This window comes from Triticum dicoccoides, chromosome 2A (assembly GCF_002162155.2).
Source record: "Triticum dicoccoides isolate Atlit2015 ecotype Zavitan chromosome 2A, WEW_v2.0, whole genome shotgun sequence".
NCBI lineage: Eukaryota > Viridiplantae > Streptophyta > Magnoliopsida > Poales > Poaceae > Triticum > Triticum dicoccoides.
The window spans coordinates 518,940,118-518,961,350 of NC_041382.1; the positions used below are offsets into that span (position 1 = coordinate 518,940,118).

The window sequence follows — 21,233 nt, forward strand, 5'->3', positions numbered from 1 at the left end:
CTCCACCCCACAAAAAAACTGTTACAACCCCAGCGTAAATAGCAACAATACTGTATACAACTAGAGTTCAAAAAGTTCGGCCTTGTTAAAAGGACTATCTCTGGTAAAAACAGATCATCCATATTGCGACTACAAAACCTGGACAACCACTCATTGGTGATCGCATAAGAGAATACATCAGAATAGGCAGGAAAAATGCAACGTGTCTGAGCTCACCTGTTGGCCGATTGCATCAACAGATAATTCCCAAGGTGAAGGCTAACTCTGCACAAAAAAAATGTCTTTAATAGAAAATAATCAGTCAAAAGACAGATAAGGCCCTTAAAACGGTACTCGAACCTTATGAGCTTAAATAATGAGATACTACATTCTGCAGAAAATAGTTGATGACAATAACATATAACTAACCCGAAAGTGCCTAGGAGCACCGAGCGACTACACCCACCGAAATCTGACCCATTCACTAGCCTCGGGATTCACATCTCCTATATTAGGCCGTACGTATTAGAAGTTTATTTGACATGTATCTCTCACATGAATGCTCTGTATCTAGGCCTTTTTCTGCACTGACATTGTCAGATAGTACACCCACGTCTGACCTCAACAACCAGCGCCCAACCACCAAGGGCCGGACGCTGCTTGGGTGCCGTAACTGGACCTGCAGTTGGGTCAATGGCATGTGGGCCAGCCGTCTGTTAGGCCCACATGTCATTGGCCCAACTGCAGGTGCAGTTACGGCACTGAAGTTCAGTCATTCAATGAGCACGAGCCCCACCTCTCTCTTCTCCACATATGACCCTTCTTTCTCTGGACACTCATTCTTCCCCATCAATCCTTCCCCACGATCCTCTTCTAAAGCCCATGCACCTTGTTTCCCAGTCTTCTGCTTGCTAAGTGGAGCAAAGCTAGGATGAACTAGAAAAACTATGTTTGCCCTGGTCATCGTCCGAGCTTGCCGTGTCCTGCGACACCCACGACCGTCATGGCTGCCGCAACCAAGTTATGAATTCTGGTGGCTGGCGGCCAACAACGTCGTGTGAGAAGAAAGCCAAAATCTAGGCAGCCGTCGTCTGTGCTTGCCGCGTTTTGTCCACCGCGTCTGCCTTGGACCGTTGGACGGCAACTCCATGGTCCGTGTTCCCGTGGCCAGTGGTGCCATCGCAGCCGGCACAACTTCCTAGACCGAGGCTGCTTTTCTCCAGCTGCGTGTCTGCATCCTAATCTTTCTCGTCGCCGTCAAGCTTGGCCTGGTCATGCTTCGCCTCGGCAACAGTACACGCCATGCTCACCCAGGGCGTGGTCATGGGCTTCATGCTCGTTGCCAGTGTCCTTGACCAGGTCCCGCTGGACTGCCATGAACGTGCTCTACTCTGCTCCAGCCGAGCAAGCTCCCATATCCACAGCGGAGTCGTGGGTGCCTAATAAATGTGATTCAATGTTCATATGCTGTATACGGCTGGTCATAGTGGGAGTAACATAGGTAGTAACTTAGGTGCCACATAAGCAAAAATGATGAGGTGGCAAGTAGTTAATGAGGAGAGAGGCAAATAGAGTAACATAATATGTTACCATCACATAGCGCTTCCCAATGCAAAATGAGTCTACAAAGTAATAAATGAAGACATGTATGTTACCACATATATGATACTACCCACTATGAAGGTAGTAACATAGACTAGTAACATATGCATGTTACTAGTCTAAGTTACTCTCCACTATGAGCAGCCTACCAGTGAGTATCTATCCGTATAGGTTCAAAGCAAAGTTGAATTGCATTAAATAGCATCCATCCCAAGACTAAAACGTACGTGTGGATTTCAGGGAGGTGTGTCGCCGAGAGCTCTTCGTCCGCGTCCATAACTAACCTGAGTACATAGGTTGTGGCAAGTATTACTTTACTCATAAAAACGTAGATACAAAGGCTTGACACGGAAGGAATCAAGTTAAAACTTGAAAGAAGTCACGAATTTGCATCATCTTCTTGCATAGCGCTATTATCCTAACACATTGTGATAAGCACTGTCAATTTGATGAGTCCCTCAGCCTCCCCTTTCCACTGCCCTCACACCCAAAATAGTAACCTGACGTAGAAGTGTTTTACTCTCTCTGTTCATTTTTATAAGATCTTGAAGACATTTCAGACAACGTACAAAACAGCCCATTTTGAGTTGTCTAAAATGACTTACAAAAGTGAACGGAGGAAGTACTAAATTTCACCCAAAGCATGTTCACAAACCACAAGCACTCACAACAAAATTCTGATACTTTGCCGGTGAAAGCACAAACTGGAAAACGCGATGGATAAACTGAATCTGTTGCCCAAGCACTGTCAACTCTGCATGCAACAAGGTGTATCTTTCTGAATTTGATGAGTAGTCTGTCGGCTTATTGTGTACCAACTGGGCATGAATCGCTAAGCAAAAGCATAAGACAGAAGATTAGCGTGATTCGGCGCCCAAACTGCAGACCAGAAACCCTAAAAATATGGTATCCCCCGATCTCTCCAAACGAATCCCTAATGCCCAGAGATAATCACAGGGAGTCGAGGACCAAACCATCCGCAAACCTTCGCCATCACAAGAATTAGGGGCCAGTCGGCAGTCTGTTTCGCGCAGCTTCGACTAAAATGGAATGCGATGGGAGCCGGCATGGGGCGGCGCAGAGAATCGGGTGGTGGGGTAGAGTATCGTCGGTTGGCCCTTCCGAGGCCCGAATGGAGGAAGAAGAGACGAGATTGGGCTTTGGAGGAGCCATGGGCCACACGATCGCGACAGGCCAATCAACCAAAGCCTTTTCTTTTCCGCGACGCGAGGCACGCGGCAGCCTACTCAATCAACCCAACCATTTCCATCCAGATCCCAAATCAAAACCGACGCAGCATTTCCGCAGGATCTCGGCCCCTCCTCCTCCTCCGCCTTCTCCAATCCACACTCCCACTCCCCCATTCCAACCACCCCCGACGCCGGCCATGACGGGCACCATCGCGAATGGCGTGGCGGCGCCAACTGCCCCGGGGCTCCGCGAGAAGGCCGCCGCGGCGCCGCTGCCCGAGGAGCTGGCCCCGGAGGTGGTGGAGGGAGAGAGGGAGATCGTGCTGGGGAGGAACATGCACGCCTCCTGCTTCGCGGTCAAGGAGCCCGACGCCGACGACGAGTTCACCGGCGAGCGCGAGGCCACCATGGCCGGCGTCCTCGCGCGCTACCGCCGCTCCCTCGTCGAGCGCACCAAGCACCACCTCGGTAAATCCCCCCTTCCTTCCTCCTCTGCTCGTTCCTTCGACGCAGTGCAGAATGATCCGCTCCGGTTTGTGTAGCGTAGAGACACGGTGATCCTAGCCCCGATATTTTATTACTACTAATAGTATATTCCCTGTTAACCTTTTTTGGGTGAGGAGGTGAAACGTGTATTGAGTTCCTGTAGGTGCAAATTCATCGATGAATCTGGTTGAGTGCAACGCAACTGATCTGCTTCCACTCTCACGAACACTCTCATCCGTTTGCTTGTAGGCTACCCATACAATTTGGACTTTGAGTACGGTGCTCTCTCCCAGCTGCAGCACTTCTCCATTAACAACCTGGGCGACCCATTCATCGAGAGCAACTATGGCGTGCACTCCAGGCAGTTTGAAGTGGGTGTGTTGGATTGGTTTGCTCGCCTTTGGGACCTCGAAAAGGATGAATATTGGGGATACATTACGAACTGTGGCACCGAAGGAAATCTGCATGGGATCCTTGTCGGGTCAGTACTCGCAATATTATATACAGAGATATAGCCCTTCTTTCTGAAATCTTATTTACATCTACAAACTGTTTTACAGAAGGGAAGTTTTCCCTGATGGGATCTTGTATGCCTCTCGTGATTCACACTACTCGGTGTTCAAAGCAGCGAGAATGTACAGGATGGATTGCGTTAAAGTGGATACTCTTGTCTCTGGAGAAATAGATTGTGCAGATTTTGGAAGAAAGCTACTTGAAAACAAAGATAAACCTGCTATTATTAATGTCAACATTGGTGAGCTGCATACACTCTTTATTACACTTGCAAATCTGCACCTTCATGATCGGGCTGTAAACCTAACTCTTCCTTGATGTAGGGACAACTGTCAAGGGAGCAGTTGATGATCTTGACTTGGTTATCGAAACACTTGAAAAAAGTGGGTTCAAGGATCGGTTTTATATACACTGTGACGGTGCTCTGTTTGGTCTGATGATGCCATTTGTTAAGCAGGTACCTCTACTTTGCCCCCTAACGCCATATTGGTTGCTTCTTTTGACACATTGTTTCATTATCCTTGATTTATTTTCTTTGTTGCTGATCATCAGGCACCTAGGGTATCCTTTAAGAAGCCCATTGGGAGTGTGAGCGTGTCTGGTCACAAGTTTGTTGGATGTCCCATGCCCTGTGGTGTCCAGATAACAAGGTTGAATCACATAAATGCCCTTTCTAGCAATGTTGAGTATCTAGCTTCACGAGATGCTACAATCATGGGAAGCAGGAATGGTCATGCTCCCATCTTCCTATGGTACACCCTGAACAGGAAAGGTTATAGAGGTTTTCAGAAGGAAGTTCAGAAGTGCTTGAGAAATGCACATTACCTGAAAGATCGGCTCAAGGATGCTGGAATTAGTGCGATGCTTAACGAGCTCAGTAGTACAGTAGTTTTTGAGAGGCCAAAGGACGAGGAGTTTGTGCGACGGTGGCAGCTTGCTTGTGAGGGAGGTATATCACATGTTGTGGTAATGCCCAGCGTCAATGTTGATAAGCTGGATACTTTCTTAAATGAGTTGGTGGAGAAGCGGGTAACCTGGTACCAGGAAGGAAAATGCCAATCTCCTTGCATTGCAGCTGATGTAGGCCAGGAGAACTGTCTTTGTACTCTGCACAAGTCATAAGTTTGTCAGGAGACACTCTCTGTGAGTGATACTTGAGTATTTTTACATTGGTTGGTGTCGTATTTACCACCTTCCAATCGTGCATCCTTTATTGTTCATTTAAATTTAGTCCTCGCTCTATGTCTTTATGAGACAGATCTTAGCACGGTAGCATGCTGAGCTTTATGTGTTGTATTCATCGTCTGTCTTCATCTGTTCTTCCAATAAAGTTCTGTGCAAATGATGTATCCAAATGAAGTTACTGGTATCTTGTCCTGTATCGGCATGCCATATTCGTAACATAGCTTGTGTTGTTTTACAAAGTATAGCAACTCATTAGCTAGCCATAATTTTGAATTAGACAGAATGCTTATCGTTATGTTACCCTTTTTCAGCATGTGCTGACGAACATATGGTTAAAATTGGAGCCGATTAACTGAGGACAATATTGTCAATTTTTTGTTTTTCTTGAGAAATAATGGGTCCATGACTCATAAGAATCCAGAAGAGTCTTAACACAGAAACATCCTTTGCACTTATCCTACATTCGTGTTCTGGCAGATTGTGGTGTTAATGACTCATAAGAATGGGTCAATGACTCATAATAATCCAGAAGAGTCTTAACCCAGAAACATCCTTTGCACATATTATATTAACACTTAACTATCTAAAGTGCACTTATCCTAGCACTAACTTGAGACTTTTTTATTCTTACATTCGTGTTCTGGCAGATTGTGGTGTGGATACAGGTGATAAGTAGGAATGCTACTTTTATGCATAAATGGCCTACCACTAGCAGCAAAAGGGTAATCTCTATCTGTCAGATACTTAGATAAGGTCAGAACCTCTTGGCCGTCTAAATGCCGCATCTATCTTTATATCTGGATTCAACCTATTTCTGTCAGTTGCTGGAGTGCATCTAGAGGCAAGAAAGATGTGTTTCTTATTTCATGTGAAAGAAAAAACCAATGCCTGCTCTTGCATAGAGCTACTTAAGTTGACCCCTAAGACTTGGACTCTGACATGGAAACTGACTCGACTTCTGACGTATGGACTCTTATCCTAACCCTAAGCTTTCCTGATATACTACCGACCGCCTGGACTGATGGACCATCTAACTGCAACATCTGCTTCTGATTTCCCTGACAGGGAGTCCACAAAATATCATTAAATAGACTACCTTCACGGGTGTTTTTCAGTTTACAGCTGATATGGGCCTTAGATTTATGAAATATAAGCTAACTAGTAAAAGATTGGAGGCAGCATGAAAATAGTTGAATTTTCACGGTAACTAAGCTCTTTCACCATGCAAGTGATAAGATGCTGCCTCATAAAGTAGGGATATTAATATGTCAGTGCCTCTTCAATTCAGGTGATCCATATCCCATTTGCTGATGGAGTCTATTGCTTGTTTTTTTTGCTGTTTGTATCGGTTCATGCTCATCTTAGCCTACGTGATATTTAAATAACCTGTGGACCAGCTTTCACCACAGAGTGCTCTGAGCCTATTGTGCTTTGTTCTCCTTTTGACTGTTAGTCACACCTGATTATTTAAATGATGCGCTTTTGATGTTCTATGGCTATTTAAGCTTTTATTGTTACGATAGTTGGTGTGGATTAGATAACAATGGTCTTAATTCTTCTGTTTCTTTATCTTTTTTTATTTCCTGTTTCAAGTCTTGTTTTCGGAATTCAAAGTCTGCTGGAGCAAAGCAAGGATAATAGGAAAATATTTGTATATATGTTACTATGGTGAAAGCTTATATTAGATCTATGATGAATGTTTGCCTTATATTTAATTAATTTACCAAATGAAGGCGACACATAAAGAGCATTGTCACCTGACATTTTTCTTACTATTCCTGGACACTAGCTGAATAGGATCTGCTGTATATATGCTTACGGCGGTGGCGGGGGCTGTGCTCTAGGTATGGCTGGGTTTCCAGATTTATGACTGAGGCAGTTTAATCGTAGATGCATAGATTCAGCTTCAAAAAATTGCTGGCTGAAGACACATCAGGAGGTGGTATGTTTCACCTTCATCTACATACAAGTATAAAGACCCACTTCATGGTACATATTCGGTGGGTACCGTGTGCTTCCTCATCTTCCCGCTCTCCATTTTCCTAAAATACCTCTAGTAGTACACTCTCCAGTCTCAGTAGACTTCTAACAAATGTATCCTTATCCTAACAACATGCCCTTCTGTCTCACACCCTTCCGGTCATCCCACACTCACCATATCGATTTTGCTAATCGCTGCCACCGAACTGTAAAACCCCCACCATCTGGGTATATCCTCTCTCATTGCTGTCCTAGTGTGGCTGCCTCTCCTTGCTGCAGCAGCAAAGATGCCGAGTTATATATTTTCAGAAACCTCTGTTACATGCCAATACGCATTTAAAGTAAACTGCGGAGTAGTTATTCAAACTTTGTGGCTTTATGCATGCTATGCCTAGTATAACACGGTTGACTTGACCCTATTCCTTGTATCTAGTATATATCTGCTGACCTGATGTGGTGCAAGAATGTGTTGGCAAGGGCTAACTGCATTCAGAAAGTTGGGACACATGCTTTCTTTCCGTTTTCCGCAGCAAGTTATCTGGAGCAGCATTCATCAGCATCCATACTTTTTTACATCGATTTCCCTTTCTTGTCATGGGTTGCCTTTTGTTCTTTTTGCCGTACCTGGACGGAGGCCATTTCTCCTGATGGGTAACCTATAGGTTTGAGGCATTGTGCTCTTCTTGTAACTTGAATGGTTAAATATACCAGGTCTGAAAAGCACAAAGTGACTTAAGATAAGGTTAAATTAGGGGCAGCTTGGAAGGAACGCATGATTTACACGTAGATGTCTACAAGTTCATCACTGAAGAAGGCCTGGTACAATGGTCAGACCTTGTGGCAAACAATTTATGTGTATATTAGAAACGAGAAGTCGGAGCCATTGGTGCGTACTTTCTTGACATCATAAGAGGAGCTCATAAGATAGCTTTGGTCTTGCAGATAAGCACGAGTAGAAATTAAAAACACCGCCCATGGGCACTAACAGGCCGTTGATTATCCTAGTGAGCTGACCCTGCTGAACCGCATGGTGCCTGTCAATGCTGTTGCCTGAATTTTATCTCCAAAATCTTGTCACTGTTTTATGATCTTGGGCATTGCCTCATCTACATTCCCTAGTCCAGCTGCCGCGGGTCCAAACATTGGATCCTTCGTCATCCTACGTCTAGGCTCATCTGAAGCAACTGAAGCTATTATGTATTTGACACGGATATTTGCTAACAGATCCAATACTCATGAAACACCCCTCCTCGTGCCTCATTGTTAGGGTACTCTGAATTATGTCTAGTAGCTTTACTAAAGTAGATACACACAAGATCTCAGATGTAACTGCCTTTGATACAACAGAAAACAGTAAGCCATTATGCTTGTAACTGTCAGCAACGTGCGAAAGAAACGTACATTTTCATGGAGGAAGCAGCACTCATCATCATTTATATGAATGATGATGCTTCATTGCACACCATAACTTAACTTAAACTTTTATGCCAGAATTGCTTTGTTGTCGACTAATCAGTCATCTAACAGGTGCTTTACCCACTAGGACTGCTGCTGATGACCCAGGTAGCTCTCATTTGACAAATCACCCTACGGTTTGCTGTGCTGTATGGCTGATTCTGATGCACTCAAAGTGGAATAATGACCCTCCTTTGCTGCTAGGAACGATGGGGAATAATGACCCTCCTTTTCCCTTCCTCTCCTAGTATTCGCTGCAGTCCTTATCGTTTATGTTGCCATATAGTTAATTTCAAGTTGCAACACATTCGCAATTTGTTAAAAAAAAACAAGTTGCAACAGCTATATAAATAAATCTATACCAAGTTGCAGTTGATTGTCCTTGGATCTGTCCATGCCAAAATATTTGCGGCGCAGTTTCACGATCCGTCGGGCTAATAACATTCAATAACATATCCAGAGTGCACTTTCCTGCAGTTACGAGTGGTGTTTCCGTGAGTATTTAACCAAAAACTACCACAATTGACGGAAACGTGACGAAAAACTACCACTCTACGATTTTGTGCCAAAAACTATCAAATTTGGACTAAACCGTGGCAAAAAACTACCAAGTCACGAAAGCGCTCGCTTCGCCCGCGCTAACCCCGAATCTGACCGGCTGGGCCCGCAAATCAGTAGCCACGTTGGCCAACGGACGGCCGCCGCGCGCTGACGGCCGTGAACGCCCCGTCCGCTGTCCGAATGGCGGCTGTCGGTGGGCCAATAAGTGAGAGCGAGCTCAGCCACTCGCTCAGTCTCTTCCTCCTCGCTCGCTCTCACTCGTCCTCATCCTCTCCCTCTCCCTGGTGCTCTGAGCTAGGTCAGCCTATCACCGTCGCCGACGCGGCCATTGCTGCCGGTAGAAGTTGAGGATGCCATCCTGGAATGACGAGGAGAGCTCGGACGAGGACATCAACATGGTTTCAATGGATCCTCAGCTCTTTGTAAGTGCATAATGGTGGAACAGAGTTAGGGTTAGGGTTAGTTCATCCAAATTGGAGATTCCAAGTTGGTTTTGGTTTGATTCGAACTTTCTTTTGCAGGAAACCCCTGTCAGTGTGGTGGAACCATCTTTCTGTGGTTCTTACACTGAATCTGAGCCGACGTGCATGATGCATCATCAGAGGCCGAAGAAGATGGTGGCTTTTGAAGGTGCTTTGACTGGGAGGCGATTCCTGGGTTGTCCTGTGCAGCAGGTATTAAATCTTGCACGCTAACTTGCTTTGTTGGTGGAGATGTGCGATGTGTTTTGCTGCTGGAGATGTGCGGTGCAGCATGTGGTGCAGAGATGTGTGATGTGCAGAGATGTGTGTTGTAGTTTAGAACTGAAACTTGAAAGTGCCATACATATGGAAGCTATATGTGAAAGTAGATCTTTAGTTAACTGAATTCAATACATGACTGAACCTGAGAACACCTACATGCAGAGATCTTTAGTGTACTGTGAACTGAATGTATTTGGTAGGTGTTAACTGAATATAGCTGTTAACTGAAAAAGAACAGAGTTAAATGAATTTATATCTATTGCTAAATATAGCTGTTAATTGAATATAGTCAGGTGTTGTGTGCTTACTATGAAGGAATTATGTTTGCATAATTCAGAGAGCATATTGATTTAAACAAAGGGTTTCAGTTAAATGAAATGACTTTATGACTTTAGTTATCTGTAGTAAGTTTGTTACTAAGTGCTTTGTGCTTAATTATAAATAATTGCTTCTGTAGGATGTAGGTGTGAACTGTGGGGTTGTGGAGTGGGTGGATGGTCCTTGGCCAGAGATTCTACAAAGGTGCCTAACAAGGATTTGGGACATGTACCATGAGCAGAACTTGGGGAGGGTGAAGGACAAACAAGCCCATGAGAAAGAGGTGGCCAAGCTACAGAAGGAAATTGATTTCCTGTCAAACAACTACAACCAGTTGGTGGAAGATGTATCCAAGCTTTTTGACTATCAAGATGGCAAGATGTCTCATGACATGGACTATACCAGTCAGGCAATCAATGATCTAAATGCAAAGAAGAAACAACTTGAGGATCAAGCAAAGATTGAGATAAGTGTGGAAAAGATGAAGCTTGCCAAGGAACAAAGGTGCATTCTTCGAAGTCAAGCAGATATCATTCAGAACATGAGGAAGACCATGAAGGAAGTGGAGGGGGACAAGGACCTACTTAAGCAAGAGAAGAAGAAGCTGGAGTATTTGATTGCTGATCTGGTCAATGCTGGGCATGCCAGCAAAGATAAGCTGGAGAGGATCAATGCAATTATGAATGAGTGAAGTGCTTGGTGTGTGGGTTAAGTAATTAATAGGCCTATATATATAGCTGGCCTTGGAATGTCATGCATGTTAGGTGTATATTTTGGGAAAGTTTCATGTGCTTTCAGAATGGTATGAGGGAGGGAGGTACTCTTATGGTTTAAGAACTAGTTGGTTTTCTATGATGTAATGACTTTTATGTTAAGACCTACTATGCTAAGTGAGTACTCATGCTAAGTTAATTAAGTAAGAATGTTTTATCTATGATGAGTCTGTTTTACTCTGCATATATCATGTGTGGATAACTGACAGTAGTGACATAGTTGGAAGTAGAAAGCAGCAAGTAACATATATAGCAAGTAGCTTAGATAGTCTGACAAGTAACTAACATATGTAGCAAGTAGCAAGTAACATATATACATAGTCTGACATAGATAGATAGTACTGCCATTCATAGTCTGACATAGATAGCAACTAGTAGTAGATAGTGCTGACGAAACTGAACCTAGGAACTTACTGAACTTACGAAAGTTCAGGACTAACGAAACTGATTTTTTTGCACTGAACTAACTGAAGGCAGCACTTCACTCCTCCTTCTTCAGCATCTTCAGGCGCTGGGAGTGGCGCACCGCAGTCACGGCCGCCCTTTTCTTCTTGCCCGGCGCCGGCTCCTCCACATCTTCCTCGCCGCCATCTTGTTCTTGCTTCACGACGACGCCGTGTGGGAGATCGACGACCTCCAGCAGCGCATCCACTTGGATTGGGAGGTTCCTATCCCCCTCCACGGCGTCGAGGACTGGAGCCAGCAGCTGCACTTCAGGCTCGTCGTCGGAGAGGATGACGACCTCATCCACCTCGTCGTCAGAGTCATCAGAGGACTGGTCCTCATCATCGTCACTGGACTCGTCATCAGAGGACTCGTCGTCAGAAGCGTCAGAGTCGTCATAGGGCCCAAGGACCCATGGATTGCGCCTCTCCTAGTAGGCGTTATTGATTGGGGCTGGGAGAGCGAGGACGGCGTCGGTGACGTGGTCCGCGGCGGCCGGCGGCGTGGTGGATGAGCGGTACATCCACCATCGGGCGCGCTGCCTGGGGTCGGGGGAGCACTGCACCTCGCGCATCACCCATAGCAGAAGGGACGGCGGTGGGATGGTGCTCCGACAGGGAATGCGTGATGCTTTTCAGCAGCTGTCATCACCTTCACGAGGCCGCGGGCGTGGTTCCTCATCATCGCCATACTGGGGAACCAGCGCGCGATCTCCCTATACTACGCTGGCATCTCCTGGTTGTTCCTGGCGAGAGCTTCGATGGCCAGTTGCCAGTCCATGGCGACGGCGGTGGCGGTGGTTGTCGGCGGCGATTTTGACAGGAGAGAAGGGAAAGTGGAGTGGGTGGTGCGAGCGGCGAGTGGGCGAGTGAGAAGAGAGCGTGGTGGGTGGACACGTATTAAAGGCGTAGAATCCGAAACGGCTGGTTTTACTCAACACACGCTCACCACGCAGCCGGCCGCAACGCACGCTGAACAGAGGACGTGGCTAACAACATATAATAAGTTCGGCCGATGCTAGTCAAACAAATCACCAGCACTAGCCCATTGGTATTGATCGCATGGTTACAACCAACAGGTCCTGGGTTCAAGCCCCAGGCCAGACTTTTTTTTGTGCAGATTTCTTTTTCTAAAATGAATTTGGCAATAACTTCTGAACTGTAGAAATGGCAATGTACAACAAATAAAACAAATTAACATGTCCACAAGTTCACATGTCTGAATTTTAGCAGGCTAGTACCACAACACACATTTAGTAGCAGAACACAAACTTAGTACCATACACTCAAACTAAGTAGCAGAACACAAACTTACTACCATACACACATTTAGTAGTAGAACACAAACTTAGTACCATACACACAAACTTAGATACAGAGTTTCAATAGTTTCCACTAGCATTGAAATAGGATGCAAACTTGCTAGGAGGTTTTCTCTTCCTCTTGCCTGCCAATATCCCTGGTTCTCCAGTGGATGTTCTTGGTGCATTGAATGTTCTTGTTGATGTTGATCCTCTTGGAGCTCTTGTTGACGCTGATCCTGTTGCAGGTGCTAGTGAAGACCTGACTGCTCCTGCTGAAACTGTTGATGTTGAACCTCTCTTACTTGCTGTTGTTTTTGTGTTCCTCATTGCTTTAGGAGGTGGAGCAGATGATGCTGGCATCTGTGAAGTTTGGTGTTGAGGTGGTGGTTGTGGAGGTGGATGTGTAGCACTAGAGGAACCCCTAAAAATTTCTCTACTCTCCTGCATGACAAAATTAACTCGGTTAGTAAATAGACCAGACATAAAATAATTAAACAAAGAATGCAACATATTTGAATGACCTGATGTAAGTTCTTTCTCATCTCAAGACTAGGTTTTAGAGCTTTCCCATAGTTTGTATATCTGTGGCCTTGTAGACCATAATTGTTGCATGTAATTGTTCCCATCCTGCTTGTGTCCTTTGATGCAGGCACCTCAAACTGGCCCTTTCTCCTAGCTGTCTGTTTCTTGCCTGCTTTTTCTTTGAACACTGGGGGCTCAATATCCCGAGTATGGGTGTCAAGCCAGAATTCAAGACCAGGGACAGGGTACACTATGTCTTTGTATGCTTCAATATATAGTTGTTTTTTGAAAAAATCATGCACATAGTCCTCTAGGTGCATGTGAATCTTGCTCATTGCTGCTATTGCATGACTGCATGTCACACCTGTCATGTCCCACCTCCTGCAGTCACATGATTTACTAGCTAGGTTCACACAGTACTGATTTTCCTTACTAGACACTTGCCAAATGTCAGGACCTGTCTTATATGCATCACAAAATTTGGCATACTTCTTATTCTCCTCTAGTTTCTCTGAATAGTTGGGTGTGATCATCCACCTGTTGTTCTCTGTTTTTTCCCTAGTCTTCTGCCTTTTGATCATCTGCTTAGTCCTAATTCCTTCAAACATAGTCCTAATTGGTTTGGCCCTAATATCAAGGATCATTTTGTTGAAAACCTCACTAAGGTTGTTCACAACAAGATCAGTTTTGCAATTGTAATCCATTGCATACCTACACCAAGTCTCCTTTGGATTTTTTTGAAGCCACTTCCAGGCATCCTCACACTCTGCTTGTAGCTCTACCATTGCTAATTCATGGCCATGTTTGGTGAATGAGTAGCTAGCCCGATCTACTAGCTTCTTTAGTTCTGCTCCTCTGAAATCAGCTGACTGAAAATTTGCATATATGTGCCTGAGGCAGTATCTCTGAGGGGAATCAGGGAACACCTCATTTATAGCCTTAAGAAGACCTTGATTGTAAATTAATAAACATGGTCATGAACAAAAATAAATAAAGCTACTAATAACAATATATATCTGAACTACTGGCTAAGATAGGGTGCATACCTTTTGCCTGTCAGAAATAATGGTGTAGGTTCCAAATTTGCTACCACTTCCAATGCAACATCTTAGCTGGGTTAGGAACCATGTCCAACTCTTTGAATCTTCCTTATCAACCACACCAAAGGCTATGGGGTAGATATTGTTGTTGCCATCTCTTCCTGTGGCTGCAAGAATTTGTTGTCCAGTGGTTAGCTTGATGAAGCAACCATCAAGCCCTGCATCCATACCCAAATTAGCTACCATAAATTTACAACAAGATATTTTGAACAAAATGCAGTTATAGATTTACCTATAAAGGGCCTGCAACCATTAAGAAATTCTTACTTTGATGCATGCAAGCAGTCGAACATGTACTTAACTCTAGGAGTTGGGGCAGGGTTTTCTGGGTCCTCAAATGTTGTAACTACACACCTGCTACCAGGGTTTGTGTCAAGAACTGCTTGTAGGTAGTCCCTCATGTTGGGTAACGTAGTAATTTCAAAAAAAAAATTCCTACGCACACGCAAGATCATGATGATGCATAGCAACGAGAGGGGAGAATGTTGTTCATGTACCCTCGTAGACTGAAAGCGGAAGCGTTAGCACAACGCGGTTGATGTAGTCGTATGTCTTCACGGTTCAAGATATCTTCCGATATTCCGATAAATCGGCCGATTTATCGCTTACCGTGGTCTGACCGGTAAGATAAATCGGGCGATAAATCAGCCGATATGGCGATAAATCGGCCGATATGCCGATAAAATGGTCGATTTACCCCTTATCATAGGTCGACCGATATGTTCCCGATAAGCGATATCCCCAACATTGCTTCAAGATCCGACCGATCAAGTACCGAACGCACGACACCTCCGAGTTCTGCACACGTTCAACTCGATGACGTCCCTCGAATTCCGATCCAGCCGAGTGTTGAGGGAGAGTTTCATCAGCATGACGGCGTGGTGACGATGATGATGCTCTACCGACGCAGGGCTTCGCCTAAGCACCGCTACGATATGATCGAGGTGGATTATGGTGGAGGGGGGCACCACACACGGCTCAGAGATTAAGAGATCAATTGTTGTGTCTTTGGGGTGCCCCCTAACCCTGTATATAAAGGAGTGGAGGAGGGGGAGGGCCGGCCCTCTCTATGGCGCGCCCTAGGGGAGTCCTACTCCCACCGAGAGTAGGATTCCCCCTTTCCTAGTAGAACTAGGAGCCCTTTCAAGTAGTAGGACTAGGAGGGAAGGAAATGGAAGGAAAAAGGAGAAGGAAGGAAGGGGGCGCCCCCCTCCCTAGTCCAATTCGGACCAGTCCATGGGGAGGGGTGCGGCCACCCTTTGAGGCCTTTCTCTCCTTTCCCGTATGGCCCATTAAGGCCCAATACGAATTCCCGTAACTCCCTCGTACTTCCGAAAATACCCGAATCACTCGGAACCTTTCCGATGTTCGAATATAGTCGTCCAATATATCGATCTTTACGTCTCGACCATTTCGAGACTCCTCATCATGTCCCCGATCTCATCTGGGACTCCGAACTCCTTCGGTACATCAAAACACATAAACTCATAATATAACCGTCATCGAACTTTAAGCGTGCGGACCCTACGGGTTCGAGAACTATGTAGACATGACTGAGACACGTCTCCGGTCAATAACCAATAGCGGAACCTGGATGCTCATATTGGCTCCTACATATTCTACGAAGATCTTTATCGGTCAAACCGCATAACAACATACGTTGTTCCCTTTGTCATCGGTATGTTACTTGCCCGAGATTCGATCGTCGGTATCTCAATACCTAGCTCAATCTCGTTACCGGCAAGTCTCTTTACTTGTTCCGTAACACATCATCCCGCAACTAACTCATTAGTTGCAATGCTTGCAAGGCTTATAGTGATGTGCATTACCGAGTGGGCCAAGAGATACCTCTCCGACAATCGGAGTGACAAATCCTAATCTCGAAATACGCCAACCCAACAAGTACCTTCGGAGACACCTGTAGAGCACCTTTATAATCACCCAGTTACGTTGTGACGTTTGGTAGCACACAAAGTGTTCCTCCGGTAAATGGGAGTTGCATAATCTCATAGTCATAGGAACATGTATAAGTCATGAAGGAAGCAATAGCAACAAACTAAACGATCAAGTGCTATGCTAACGGAATGGGTCAAGTCAATCACATCATTCTCTAATGATGTGACCCCGTTAATCAAATGACAACTTATGTCTATGGCTAGGAAACTTAATCATCTTTGATTCAACGAGCTAGTCAAGTAGAGGCATACTAGTGACATACTGTTTGTCTATGTATTCACACATGTATTACGTTTCCGGTTAATACAATTCTAGCATGAATAATAAACATTTATCATAATATAAGGAAATAAATAATAACTTTATTATTGCCTCTAGGGCATATTTCCTTCACCTCAGTCTATAGTATTGCTCGTTCCGGTCACCTTGTACAACCTTAATAGCCTTGCTCCTTGCCCTATAGGCCACACTCTTTGATACATCAACTGAAAACTTGACTTTGCTGTTTTTAATAAGTGAATCCACAGGTGCTCTAGGATCTGCTCTAAGAGAAGGCTCAACTGCTTTGGAAAGCCACTTAGTAGTAACCTTTGTGTTCTCTGCTGATGCTGGACAAGTGTGCTCCATGTTACACTTCTTAATGCAAAATGTTCTTTCATGAGCAATCATGGCGGCACACATGTAAAATTCACATCCATGCTCTCTCTGTGAACACCAAACAATAATTCTTGTTGGAGTGTTCCTGTGGTAGTGAAAAGACCTCAAAGTCCTTATATGAAAATCTCTATGCTTCTCTGAACTGGTAAACACTATCAAAACATAAGCTCTTGCACAAGAGTAAATGTGAATTGAGAATTGAGGGGTCAAAATATAGCCTCTCCTTCATTTTTTTCTTACTACTCTTTGTCTTTGGCTTCTTCATGAGGTATGGTAGTTCAACTTCATCTTCTTCTTCCTCATCACTTATGCCTGCATCACCAGCAAAACAAAACTCATCTGCTTCATGAAACCAATCTTCAAAACGTTTTTTTCTCTACCTCATTGTGACATCTGCTAGTTGGACCAGGATTCTTCACATGTTTCACAATAGCAGTAGTTTGCAATGATGTATCCTCTTCAGAGGCACACTCTATTTCCATTAGTTGAACAACTTCAGCACTCCCATCTGAATGAACTGAATCCTCAGAACAAAATTCAGACACTTCAGTGTCTCCTTCAAAGTGGTTCAAATCTGCCTCTCTTTGAATCCTGCTCCTCTCAAGCTGAGCCTTTCTATCATCTATCTGATTCTGAAGCTCAGATTGCTTCACAACATTTTTCACATAACAGCTCTCTGGAGTGTTCATGTAATTCTCATTAGCCTATGTACTAATTCCAGTTTGAACATTTCTCATAACCTTTATGTTCACTAGCTTGACATGATGAAAAAACTCCAACATTTCATGAACACTAGCTTCATTACCTAAATACTTTACTCTTTCAGATCCAATTTCCTCCTCCTTCACATAGTACATGTAATCACTGTCTCCATACCCTTCACTAGCAATGAGTGATTGTAGAGTAAGAGAAGAAATATTTGACTCAAATATACCCCTTTTCACAGGGTTTCTTCCTTCTAAATGAAACCATATCTCCCACTTCTGGTCAGCCAAACTGCACAAATAAGTGCTCATGAATTGAATTGAAATTGACTGAGCTACAAGTGCAATACAGTTTACTGACTCCAGGTTACTACACATGTCCAACTAACAGAAACAAACATCTTACTAATTTGCCAGATTGAAGGAGCTAACGAACGGCCCAGCAGATGATACTTGCATACCTGCAACCCATTGGCGATGACTGCGAGAGCGGTGCCTCCTGCTGCTGCGAGCCGGCCTGCGTCGAGAAACTGGTGCTCCCCAACCAATTATCGACTGAGCCGCTGGCCATCGGTGGAGGCGCGGGCGAGGCAGCAGCGTCCAAACTTGTGTCACCGCCGCGAGCGTCGCCGCCGCCAGCGCCGCCACCCTCCGGAATCAACGAGGACATGGCGGCCGCCACCTAGTTCAGAGAGAGGGAGAGGAGGGAGAGAGTGAAGCGAGAGGGGAACAGATCAGATCTTGACCCGCAGCCCACCGACAGCCGCCGTTCCGACAACGGACGGGGCGTTAACGGACGTCAGCGCGCGGCGGCCGTCCATTGGCCAGCGTGGCTACTGATTCGCGGGCCCAACCGGTCAGATTCGGGGTTAGCGCAGCCGAAGCGAGCGATTTCGCGAGTTGGTAGTTTTTTGTCGCGGTTTAGTTCAAATTTGGTAGTTTTTGGCACAAAATCGTAGAGTGGTAGTTTTTCGTCACGTTTCCGTCAATTGTGGTAGTTTTTGGCTAAATACTCTGTTTCCGTAAACTTGCAGGAATGGCATGGCAGTAAAAAATTGTTGTTCTCTCTCGGTGGCATAGTTAATGAACTTAGGCAATAAGCCAGAGGGATTTCTCAAGTCACTGGGAACTTGATTACTCAGTAGCTCCGCAGGAAGTGAGTGAGTAGGTCCCTAGCGTGTATTTTGCATCTACTCTACCGTGTCTCATGAACCCACTGGTAAAGGTGAAATACATAGACCTCACTACGATCAGACTGAGAATGTTCAAAACCACCCAGGAAAGATGAGCTTAGAGCAAATGCTTCGGCACTGTATTTTCAAGTCGAACCATACGAGGTCTCATTCCATTATATACAGTTCCGATCTCCTTGCCTGCATATGCACTTTTATTATCAGGCAGACAAGACATGGTGCGCCGTATGGCCCTCTGATTCCCAGAAAACGCACCGAGATCAGATGCAGCCCACTTGCCACAACCAAATGAATTTCCAACTCTGCACCTTGAGCCATTCCCTGAAAGCATTTGTCTCTAGTATTGGCTGGCAAGGACAAAAAGGTCAGTCTGCCCTACCAAATAAAACAATTCACGCCATTTTGTTGCAGCCTTAAACCTTATGATGAGCCTATAAATACTTCAGCATAACCCCGGCTTATGATTCTACCTGGGCCAAATCACACAGCAGCAATACAGAAAGACCTACGACCCACGTTCTTTGCGGTTACTTGCAGGATTCTGAAGAAAGATTACCAAGAGTGAACATGTACTCAAGAAGGACGCTGCTTCACACTCCTTCGTTCTCTGGGGGGCAGCCCTCCGGACCAAGCCAGCCGGTGACCGACGGCGGCGCCCCGGGGAGCAACTTCGACGCGAACGTGGTGATGATCCTCGCCGTCCTCCTCTGCGCGCTCATCTGCGCGCTGGGGCTCAACTCGATCGTGCGGTGCGCGCTGCGGTGTTCCAGCCGGGCGGCGGCGGCGGACGCGGAGCCCAGCCGGGTCGCGCGGCTGGCCAAGGGCGGGCTGAGGAGGAAGGCCGTGCGCGCCATGCCGATCATGGTCTACTCGGCCGGGCTGAAGCTCAACACCGCCTGCCCGATGTGCACCATCTGCCTCTCGGACTTCGAGGCCGGGGAGCACGTCAAGGTCCTGCCCAAGTGCAACCATGGCTTCCACGTCAGATGCATTGACCGGTGGCTCCTCGCGCGCTCCACCTGCCCGACGTGCCGCCAGTCCTTGTTCGCCGAGCCGCACAAGGCGTGTGGGTGCTCCGAGGCCAGCCAGCCCGACGTAGCGCGTGTCCACTCCGTGCTCGTGCCGCTCAGGCCTGAGGGTTTGATCACCACGTATGACTTTTAGAGCCATCATGAGTTGCTTCCAGTTGTTGCATGAAAGATGACGGAGTGGGGTGTAAAACAGCAGAAGGTTGTGTTCACTCGTTGTTGCTGCCAAAAACTGGCTTCTAGTTTCTTCTAGTCCTGTTGCTCCGGTACATTGTGTAGTCCCTAGCTAGTAGTGGAAGGAACTGAACATTTCCTCCGTGTTTCAGCAGCTCATGTGTTGATGTCAATTATTGCGATGAGTTTCTGCGAATCACATTTGAATGCCACTTTGTTGAAAAGGAAAAAAAAAGGAGAATAAGATTGCAGGTCTAATCATATGGCAGTGCCGCACCACCGGTCCAGCATTATGACTGTGATTGGATTTGGAGGTCAACCTCTCGAGCGGTTGCTAAGGTTCAAGCTTCAGTGGAGGCAGCATATTCTCGAGCCATCACCAAGAGATCAGGGTCCTGTAGTCTACTACTTCGTGGCTAAGCCTTAGTGATCAGTTTATGCCCACGTAATTGACGGCTGGGTCCACACCCGGCTACATGTGTCATCTGCTGCTCGTCTACATGGGTTCACGAGGTGATGGGCCAATGTCATGTGTCGCATTGCTACTGCTTAACTATTCTTTCTTCTACTCTAACTTACTAGCTGTGGTTTAGAGGAACATTGGGTTGTGCTCACTGAAAACGAAAACCGCCTGGATGCCCACTCGATGGAAAAGCTGAGATCTTTCTGCAGCTTGTGCGGCTCCGTTGGACCGGGCACTTCAATGTCACAATGATTATGAGAATGTTGCAACAGTGCTATGAAGAATGTAGTGATTGTTTCCTGCACCATTCTTCTTTTCCGAGGAAAGTTGTACTATTCTTCTGAAGGCCCCACTCACAGGATTCGTAGTGCTGCGTGGAGTTCATGTTATTGATGACAATAATGGGTAAAGGGTCTCCTTGAATTATTGGTGTGTGATAATGGCTAATAGTTTTCTTCGCATTAACCGTGCCTCTACAGGCTTTCTGTCCTTATGGTTAAAAGCTTTATTGTTTTTTTCCTTGGTTATATCAATACGAAAGAAAACTTCATTCCAGTTTTAACAAAAGAAGCATTATTTCTTATGACAAAAACGGTGATTTTTTGCTGGGCGAAACCTTTTTTTCTCGGTGTGCATCGGAATGTGCTTCATTTTAGAAAAAAGGCACCGAGAAGGCGCAAGTCAACGACCTTAAGATGCTAGTGCGGAACGTGTGGGGGCTAAACTATCGACCCCGTCGCACGGGTGTTCGGAGTTGCGGCTACGACGGGCACGACTACCATGTGTCTCCAAGAGACTAAGTTATCTGATTTATCATCGGATTTGGTTATGGAAGCTTACGTGTGGATTTGATGGTTATTTCTGCTTGCCAATTGTTGAGATGAGGGGTAGTATCTGATAGGAC

The 21,233-nt window shown here is 45.6% G+C and overlaps 3 protein-coding genes across 3 annotated transcripts; all 3 read left to right on the plus strand.

Annotated features, from left to right (window-relative positions):
• The first annotated feature begins 2,824 nt into the window (after positions 1 to 2,824).
• LOC119355134 (serine decarboxylase 1-like) lies at positions 2,825 to 5,147 on the plus strand. Its single transcript, XM_037621916.1, has 5 exons — positions 2,825 to 3,239; positions 3,507 to 3,738; positions 3,818 to 4,011; positions 4,094 to 4,227; positions 4,323 to 5,147. Exons 1-5 carry the CDS (start codon positions 2,969 to 2,971, stop codon positions 4,890 to 4,892), a joined length of 1,401 nt encoding a protein of 466 aa, XP_037477813.1. The 5' UTR covers positions 2,825 to 2,968; the 3' UTR covers positions 4,893 to 5,147.
• Positions 5,148 to 9,127: 3,980 nt separating this feature from the next.
• On the plus strand, positions 9,128 to 10,798 carry LOC119359515. Its single transcript, XM_037625675.1, has 3 exons — positions 9,128 to 9,373; positions 9,473 to 9,625; positions 10,152 to 10,798. The coding sequence occupies exons 1-3, from the start codon at positions 9,302 to 9,304 to the stop codon at positions 10,701 to 10,703; spliced, it is 777 nt and encodes a 258-aa protein (XP_037481572.1). The 5' UTR covers positions 9,128 to 9,301; the 3' UTR covers positions 10,704 to 10,798.
• An 8,081-nt stretch (positions 10,799 to 18,879) lies between these two features.
• On the plus strand, positions 18,880 to 20,017 carry LOC119357912 (RING-H2 finger protein ATL72-like). The gene is made up of 2 exons (XM_037624689.1): positions 18,880 to 18,889; positions 19,095 to 20,017. The coding sequence occupies exons 1-2, from the start codon at positions 18,880 to 18,882 to the stop codon at positions 19,826 to 19,828; spliced, it is 744 nt and encodes a 247-aa protein (XP_037480586.1). The 3' UTR covers positions 19,829 to 20,017.
• Positions 20,018 to 21,233: the final 1,216 nt, after the last annotated feature.